At 45.7% G+C, this 9,706-nt stretch overlaps 1 protein-coding gene across 1 annotated transcript; it reads right to left on the bottom strand.

Annotated features, from left to right (window-relative positions):
* Positions 1-7,604: 7,604 nt before the first annotated feature.
* On the bottom strand, positions 7,605-8,814 carry LOC120037296 (protein LRATD2-like). The gene has a single exon (XM_038983463.1). It carries the CDS (start codon positions 8,546-8,548, stop codon positions 7,682-7,684), a length of 867 nt encoding a protein of 288 aa, XP_038839391.1. The 5' UTR covers positions 8,549-8,814; the 3' UTR covers positions 7,605-7,681.
* Positions 8,815-9,706: the final 892 nt, after the last annotated feature.

Raw genomic sequence — 9,706 nt, 5'->3', positions numbered from 1 at the left:
GAGGCTGACTGTAAGCAGGTGGAAACAAGGACTAGGTACTCTGGTATGAGGCTGAACTGTAAAGCAGGTAGAAACAGACTAGTACTCTGGTATGAGGCTGACAGTAAGCAGGTAGGAAACAGACTAGTACTCCTGGTATGAGGCTGACTGTAAAGCAGGTGGAAACAGACTAGTACTCTGGTATGAGGCTGACTGTAAAGCAGGTGGAAACAGACTAGTACTCTGGTATGAGGCTGACTGTAAAGCAGGTAGGAAACAGACTAGTACTCTGGTATGAGGCTGACTGTAAAGCAGGTGGAAACAGACTAGTACTCTGGTATGAGGCTGACTGTAAAGCAGGTAGAAACAGACTAGTACTCTGGTATGAGGCTGACTGTAAAGCAGGTGAAACAGACTAGTACTCTGGTATGAGGCTGACTGTAAAGCAGGTGGAAACAGACTAGTACTCTGGTATGAGGCTGACTGTAAAGCAGGTGGAAACAGACTAGTACTCTGGTATGAGGCTGACTGTAAAGCAGGTGGAAACAGACTAGTACTCTGGTATGAGGCTGACTGTAAAGCAGGTGGAAACAGACTAGTACTCTGGTATGAGGCTGACTGTAAAGCAGGTAGGAAACAGACTAGTACTCTGGTATGAGGCTGACTGTAAAGCAGGTAGAAACAGACTAGTACTCTGGTATGAGGCTGACTGTAAAGCAGGTGGAAACAGACTAGTACTCTGGTATGAGGCTGACTGTAAAGCAGGTGGAAACAGACTAGTACTCTGGTATGAGGCTGACTGTAAAGCAGGTGGAAACAGACTAGTACTCTGGTATGAGGCTGACTGTAAAGCAGGTAGGAAACAGACTAGTACTCTGGTATGAGGCTGACTGTAAAGCAGGTGGAAACAGACTAGTACTCTGGTATGAGGCTGACTGTAAAGCAGGTGAAACAGACTAGTACTCTCTGGTATGAGGCTGACTGTAAAGCAGGTAGGAAACAGGACTAGTACTCTGGTATGAGGCTGACTGTAAAGCAGGTGGAAACAGACTAGTACTCTGGTATGAGGCTGACTGTAAAGCAGGTGGAAACAGACTAGTACTCTGGTATGAGGCTGACTGTAAAGCAGGTGGAAACAGACTAGTACTCTGGTATGAGGCTGACTGTAAAGCAGGTGGAAACAGACTAGTACTCTGGTATGAGGCTGACTGTAAAGCAGGTGGAAACAGACTAGTACTCTGGTATGAGGCTGACTGTAAAGCAGGTGGAAACAGACTAGTACTCTGGTATGAGGCTGACTGTAAAGCAGGTGGAAACAGACTAGTACTCTGGTATGAGGCTGACTGTAAAGCAGGTGGAAACAGACTAGTACTCTGGTATGAGGCTGACTGTAAAGCAGGTGGAAACAGACTAGTACTCTGGTATGAGGCTGACTGTAAAGCAGGTGGAAACAGACTAGTACTCTGGTATGAGGCTGACTGTAAAGCAGGTAGGAAACAGACTAGTACTCTGGTATGAGGCTGACTGTAAAGCAGGTGGAAACAGACTAGTACTCTGGTATGAGGCTGACTGTAAAGCAGGTGGAAACAGACTAGTACTCTGGTATGAGGCTGACTGTAAAGCAGGTGGAAACAGACTAGTACTCTGGTATGAGGCTGACTGTAAAGCAGGTGGAAACAGACTAGTACTCTGGTATGAGGCTGACTGTAAAGCAGGTGGAAACAGACTAGTACTCTGGTATGAGGCTGACTGTAAAGCAGGTAGAAACAGACTAGTACTCTGGTATGAGGCTGACTGTAAAGCAGGTGGAAACAGACTAGTACTCTGGTATGAGGCTGACTGTAAAGCAGGTGGAAACAGACTAGTACTCTGGTATGAGGCTGACTGTAAAGCAGGTAGAAACAGACTAGTACTCTGGTATGAGGCTGACTGTAAAGCAGGTAGGAAACAGACTAGTACTCTGGTATGAGGCTGACTGTAAAGCAGGTGGAAACAGACTAGTACTCTGGTATGAGGCTGACTGTAAAGCAGGTGGAAACAGACTAGTACTCTGGTATGAGGCTGACTGTAAAGCAGGTGGAAACAGACTAGTACTCTGGTATGAGGCTGACTGTAAAGCAGGTGGAAACAGACTAGTACTCTGGTATGAGGCTGACTGTAAAGCAGGTGGAAACAGACTAGTACTCTGGTATGAGGCTGACTGTAAAGCAGGTAGGAAACAGACTAGTACTCTGGTATGAGGCTGACTGTAAAGCAGGTGGAAACAGACTAGTACTCTGGTATGAGGCTGACTGTAAAGCAGGTGGAAACAGACTAGTACTCTGGTATGAGGCTGACTGTAAAGCAGGTGGAAACAGACTAGTACTCTGGTATGAGGCTGACTGTAAAGCAGGTGGAAACAGACTAGTACTCTGGTATGAGGCTGACTGTAAAGCAGGTGGAAACAGACTAGTACTCTGGTATGAGGCTGACTGTAAAGCAGGTGGAAACAGACTAGTACTCTGGTATGAGGCTGACTGTAAAGCAGGTGGAAACAGACTAGTACTCTGGTATGAGGCTGACTGTAAAGCAGGTGGAAACAGACTAGTACTCTGGTATGAGGCTGACTAGAACTGACTGTAAAGCAGGTGGAAACAGACTAGTACTCTGGTATGAGGCTGACTGTAAAGCAGGTGGAAACAGACTAGTACTCTGGTATGAGGCTGACTGTAAAGCAGGTGGAAACAGACTAGTACTCTGGTATGAGGCTGACTGTAAAGCAGGTGGAAACAGACTAGTACTCTGGTATGAGGCTGACTGTAAAGCAGGTGGAAACAGACTAGTACTCTGGTATGAGGCTGACTGTAAAGCAGGTGGAAACAGACTAGTACTCTGGTATGAGGCTGACTGTAAAGCAGGTGGAAACAGACTAGTACTCTGGTATGAGGCTGACTGTAAAGCAGGTGGAAACAGACTAGTACTCTGGTATGAGGCTGACTGTAAAGCAGGTGGAAACAGACTAGTACTCTGGTATGAGGCTGACTGTAAAGCAGGTAGGAAACAGACTAGTACTCTGGTATGAGGCTGACTGTAAAGCAGGTGGAAACAGACTAGTACTCTGGTATGAGGCTGACTGTAAAGCAGGTAGGAAACAGACTAGTACTCTGGTATGAGGCTGACTGTAAAGCAGGTGGAAACAGACTAGTACTCTGGTATGAGGCTGACTGTAAAGCAGGTGGAAACAGACTAGTACTCTGGTATGAGGCTGACTGTAAAGCAGGTGGAAACAGACTAGTACTCTGGTATGAGGCTGACTGTAAAGCAGGTAGGAAACAGACTAGTACTCTGGTATGAGGCTGACTGTAAAGCAGGTAGGAAACAGACTAGTACTCTGGTATGAGGCTGACTGTAAAGCAGGTAGGAAACAGACTAGTACTCTGGTATGAGGCTGACTGTAAAGCAGGTGGAAACAGACTAGTACTCTGGTATGAGGCTGACTGTAAAGCAGGTAGAAACAGACTAGTACTCTGGTATGAGGCTGACTGTAAAGCAGGTGGAAACAGACTAGTACTCTGGTATGAGGCTGACTGTAAAGCAGGTGGAAACAGACTAGTACTCTGGTATGAGGCTGACTGTAAAGCAGGTGGAAACAGACTAGTACTCTGGTATGAGGCTGACTGTAAAGCAGGTGGAAACAGACTAGTACTCTGGTATGAGGCTGACTGTAAAGCAGGTAGAAACAGACTAGTACTCTGGTATGAGGCTGACTGTAAAGCAGGTGGAAACAGACTAGTACTCTGGTATGAGGCTGACTGTAAAGCAGGTGGAAACAGGCTAGTACTCTGGTATGAGGCTGACTGTAAAGCAGGTGGAAACAGACTAGTACTCTGGTATGAGGCTGACTGTAAAGCAGGTGGAAACAGACTAGTAGTCTGGTATGAGGCTGACTGTAAAGCCGGTGGAAACAGACTAGTACTCTGGTATGAGGCTGACTGTAAAGCAGGTAGAAACAGACTAGTACTCTGGTATGAGGCTGACTGTAAAACAGGTGGAAACAGGCTAGTACTCTGGTATGAGGCTGACTGTAAAGCAGGTGGAAACAGACTAGTACTCTGGTATGAGGCTGACTGTAAAGCAGGTGGAAACAGACTAGTACTCTGGTATCAGGCTGACTGTAAAGCAGGTGGAAACAGACTAGTACTCTGGTATGAGGCTGACTGTAAAGCAGGTGGAAACAGACTAGTACTCTGGTATGAGGCTGACTGTAAAGCAGGTGGAAACAGACTAGTACTCTGGTATGAGGCTGACTGTAAAGCAGTTGGAAACAGACTAGTACTCTGGTATGAGGCTGACTGTAAAGCAGTTGGAAACAGACTAGTACTCTGGTATGAGGCTGACTGTAAAGCAGGTAGAGACAGACTAGTACTCTGGTATGAGGCTGACTGTAAAGCAGGTAGAGAGAGACTAGTACTCTGGTATGAGGCTGACTAAAGCAGGTTGAAACAGGGTAGTACTCTGGTATGAGGCTGACTGTAAAGCAGGTGGAAACAGACTAGTACTCTGGTATGAGGCTGACTGTAAAGCAGGTGGAAACAGACTAGTACTCTGGTATAAGGCTGACTGTAAAGCAGGTAGAGACAGACTAGTACTCTGGTATGAGGCTGACTAAAGCAGGTTGAAACAGGGTAGTACTCTGGTATGAGGCTGACTGTAAAGCAGGTGGAAACAGACTAGTACTCTGGTATGAGGCTGACTGTAAAGCAGGTGGAAACAGACTAGTACTCTGGTATGAGGCTGACTGTAAAGCAGGTGGAAACAGACTAGTACTCTGGTATGAGGCTGGCTGTAAAGCAGGTGGAAACAGACTAGTACTCTGGTATCAGGCTGACTGTAAAGCAGGTGGAAACAGACTAGTACTCTGGTATGAGGCTGACTGTAAAGCAGTTGGAAACAGACTAGTACTCTGGTATGAGGCTGACTGTAAAGCAGGTAGAGACAGACTAGTACTCTGGTATGAGGCTGACTGTAAAGCAGGTAGAGAGAGACTAGTACTCTGGTATGAGGCTGACTAAAGCAGGTTGAAACAGGGTAGTACTCTGGTATGAGGCTGACTGTAAAGCAGGTGGAAACAGACTAGTACTCTGGTATGAGGCTGACTGTAATGCAGGTGGAAACAGACTAGTACTCTGGTATGAGGCTGACTGTAAAGCAGGTGGAAACAGACTAGTACTCTGGTATGAGGCTGACTGTAAAGCAGGTGGAAACAGACTAGTACTCTGGTATGAGGCTGACTGTAAAGCAGGTAGAGACAGACTAGTACTCTGGTATGAGGCTGACTGTAAAGCAGGTAGAGACAGACTAGTACTCTGGTATGAGGCTGACTAAAGCAGGTTGAAACAGGGTAGTACTTTGGTATGAGGCTGACTGTAAAGCAGGTGGAAACAGACTAGTACTCTGGTATGAGGCTGACTGTAAAGCAGGTGGAAACAGACTAGTACTCTGGTATGAGGCTGACTGTAAAGCAGGTAGAAACAGACTAGTACTCTGGTATGAGGCTGACTGTAAAGCAGGTGGAAACAGACTAGTACTCTGGTATGAGGCTGACTAAAGCAGGTGGAAACAGACTAGTACTTTGGTATGAGGCTGACTGTAAAGCAGGTGGAAACAGACTAGTACTCTGGTATGAGGCTGACTGTAAAGCAGGTGGAAACAGACTAGTACTCTGGTATGAGGCTGACTGTAAAGCAGGTAGAAACAGACTAGTACTCTGGTATGAGGCTGACTGTAAAGCAGGTGGAAACAGACTAGTACTCTGGTATGAGGCTGACTGTAAAGCAGGTGGAAACAGACTAGTACTCTGGTATGAGGCTGACTGTAAAGCAGGTAGAAACAGACTAGTACTCTGGTATGAGGCTGACTGTAAAGCAGGTGGAAACAGACTAGTACTCTGGTATGAGGCTGACTGTAAAGCAGGTGGAAACAGACTAGTACTCTGGTATGAGGCTGACTGTAAAGCAGGTGGAAACAGACTAGTACTCTGGTATGAGGCTGACTGTAGAGCAGGTAGAAACAGACTAGTACTCTGGTATGAGGCTGACTGTAAAGCAGGTGGAAACAGACTAGTACTCTGGTATGAGGCTGACTGTAAAGCAGGTAGAAACAGACTAGTACTCTGGTATGAGGCTGACTAAAGCAGGTAGAAACAGACTAGTACTCTGGTATGAGGCTGACTGTAAAGCAGGTGGAAACAGATTAGTACTCTGGTATGATGCTGACTGTAAAGCAGGTGGAAACAGACTAGTACTCTGGTATGAGGCTGACTGTAAAGCAGGTGGAAACATACTAGTACTCTGGTATGAGGCTGACTGTAAAGCAGGTAGAAACAGACTAGTACTCTGGTATGAGGCTGACTAAAGCAGGTAGAAACAGACTAGTACTCTGGTATGAGGCTGACTGTAAAGCAGGTAGAAACAGACTAGTACTCTGGTATGAGGCTGACTGTAAAGCAGGTGGAAACAGACTAGTACTCTGGTATGAGGCTGACTGTAAAGCAGGTGGAAACAGACTAGTACTCTGGTATGAGGCTGACTGTAAAGCAGGTAGAAACAGACTAGTACTCTGGTATGAGGCTGACTGTAAAGCAGGTAGAAACAGACTAGTACTCTGGTATGAGGCTGACTGTAAAGCAGGTAGAAACAGACTAGTACTCTGGTATGAGGCTGACTGTAAAGCAGGTGGAAACAGACTAGTACTCTGGTATGAGGCTGACTGTAAAGCAGGTAGAAACAGACTAGTACTCTGGTATGAGGCTGACTGTAAAGCAGGTGGAAACAGACTAGTACTCTGGTATGAGGCTGACTGTAAAGCAGGTGGAAACAGACTAGTACTCTGGTATGAGGCTGACTGTAAAGCAGGTAGAAACAGACTAGTACTCTGGTATGAGGCTGACTGTAAAGCAGGTAGAAACAGACTAGTACTCTGGTATGAGGCTGACTGTAAAGCAGGTAGAAACAGACTAGTACTCTGGTATGAGGCTGACTAAAGCAGGTAGAAACAGACTAGTTCTCTGGTATGAGGCTGACTGTAAAGCAGGTGGAAAATAAGTGTTTATGAATGATGAAAAGACTATGGAGGCATAGATAGGGGTTGGTACCCTGTCCCTTCCTCTGTGTTCCCTACACCCTATCCCTATGGGCCCTGTTCAAAGTCATCTACGTAGGGATATGGTGCCTGAGGGAAACAATGAAGCTGTTCACAGCAGGGAATAAAAGCCAGTTTGATTGCAAAGATGTAATGATAATTTACTTGACTTAAATGATTGGTACGGTACAATAAGCGAGATGATTGATCACCCTATGCTCTACATCATGTCATCAGAATGACATAACCTTACAGGTATGTACGTATGAAATAAATCATTCTCTCTACTATTATTCTGACATTTCACATTCTGGTTACCAGGGTGAGACATGAAAACATGTACAATATATTATCATATCAATCATTATGAAACATCAATAGGCAGAGAACAAATCAATAACCTTTAAAACTATTGTTCTTCCAATCAATCAAATAACAACTAGACATGAATAGGCCATTTAGCTTCTATTCATCAAAATAGTAGAATGAAATGTGTTGTTTGTAAATCCACTTAGATCGGGGTCTGTGATTGGATAGGCAATGGCCATCATGATGTTTATAGCAGGTCTATAAATCTATTAGATCACTGTGCAGTCTGTGCTGTTATTGGATCACTGAGTGGATCACCACTTTTGATCTCCCCGACACTGTTCAAATGATTGGCCAGTTCCTGGACCACTGATGTCCTTCCCACCTGGTCGCTTCTCCTCTTCTCCATGATCAAGTCCTCCAAACACTGAAACTCAAGCATGTGAGACTGTTTATCAGACATCAGGATCTTTAACCTGTATGGCTGTTTTCCTATCCGGATCTCCCCACCCATTTTGAACTCCCGTTTGCCAAACCTGCACCAAGCGGCAAAACACTCCGAATTTCTCCAGCTCAACTCTCCGTCTTTACCTCCTACCTGTTCCATAGCGTTCTGAACCACCATCTCGGCGCTGAGGGCTTTGAATTTATACAGCTCGTTGACTACCCTACATCTCCTTCCCTGGCTGGCTTCTGTCAGAAAGCTGTTCTTTATCTCTGCTCTGTGCAGGTGCACCACCTGGAAGTCACCGACATACACCGCCCAGTGGGGGTACTGCCCCGTTGTTACAAACTCCACCAGGTCACCTGCCTTGCATTTGTTTAGTAAGATCTCGGGGGAGTAGGTTTCCATGCCCGCGGTCTTGACGCTCTTCTCGTAAATACATTCTCCCCGGTGGTAAACGGCGCACTCCACCTCGTTGCTCTTGTCGTAGTGTTTATGTTCCGTACCAGTGTGGTGCTCTTTATCCGCTCCGTCTACGTTACTGTTTTCCCCCTCCTGTTCCTCGTCATCTGTTGAGAAAATATAAGACACTCCGATCCGAGGACCCTCCTCAGTGTCCAGCCCGTTGGGGTCCACTGTGGGAACTTCTGCGTAACTTTGATGTGACAGTTTAATTTTATCCACCTGGTTGCCCATGCCTCCTCCCTGGTAGCAGATAGGGATGCGAGAATGATGCTGCTGCTGCCAGGCGGTCCACCTGTTAAAAGCCGAGGATCATCGCCATCTGTAGCCGCCTCTCTGTCACACAGCCCGGGTAAAACAAATGACACCCTCCCGAAGAGCCCCGATCCATTTGTAGCGGCAGGTCTCCCACAAAAGCAAAATAGTATTCCCAAGCAGCAGTCTGCTGTGATGAAGTCTATTCAAATCAACAAGTGTCTTGCTGTGGATGGATGGAGAATAACGGCAGCATTTAGTATTCAGGAAATACAGTTCCCATCCGTCCAGGTGTAGGCTAGTCCTCTACATGCGCCTCACCTGATATTCGCTAGCCTATTCTCCATGCGTAAAGTTGGAACATTTAACTATCACGAGCAATACGATTAGGTCGGAACAACAAAAATAATAATAGACTTGAGGTTATTCGTGCCCGGTGACTAAAATGTATCTTATGTCCGTGCTGTCCGATAAAGTAGAATGTATTAATAGTTTCCGCAGTGGTGTAGTTAACACCACGGAGGGGATAATGAAACCTGCAGGTCGTTGCCGATTCGATGGCAGGCAGATCTCGGTCTTGGCACAGCTACAGCGACTGTTACAAACGCTTCTCATTTAAAGCTGTAGTGCTTATTTTCTTTTCATCGTGGTTCACATTCTGAGTTCCCCAACTTTCATAAACGATAGGCTACAAAGGGAATGTGTTGCTATACATTATTACAACCCATTCTGCTCACAGGCTTCAATAATATTCTACTCCTTCGGGAATAAATACGATGTAGATCAATGTTTACGACTACATAACTTTGTGATTAAACATATGCCTCAACATTGTCATTACTCTAGAACATTGTATTAAACTCGTACATAGTAATATCTTTGTAATATCAGAGTGCTAATAAAGTTGAACCTGTTTGTACTGTTGTTACACAAGTGGAAGAGAGATTGTTTTTCTCATGGCTTCTCACCCTGCAGCATGGCACTCACATCACCTAGACTACTAAACTGGCTCTCACCCTGCAGCATGGCACTCACATCACCTAGACTACTAAACTGGCTCTCACCCTGCAGCATGGCACTCACATCACCTAGACTACTAAACTGGCTCTCACCCTGCAGCATGGCACTCACATCACC

The sequence above is a fragment of the Salvelinus namaycush genome, unplaced genomic scaffold, assembly GCF_016432855.1.
Source record: "Salvelinus namaycush isolate Seneca unplaced genomic scaffold, SaNama_1.0 Scaffold1683, whole genome shotgun sequence".
In the NCBI taxonomy this organism is placed as follows: Eukaryota; Metazoa; Chordata; class Actinopteri; order Salmoniformes; family Salmonidae; genus Salvelinus; species Salvelinus namaycush.
This window is presented reverse-complemented; position numbering and strand designations above follow the sequence as displayed.

Excerpts from the sequence above, each read along its gene's own strand:
- LOC120037296 (XM_038983463.1), bottom strand. The coding sequence starts at position 8,548 with ATGGGCAACCAGGTGGATAAAATTAAACTGTCACATCAAAGTTACGCA.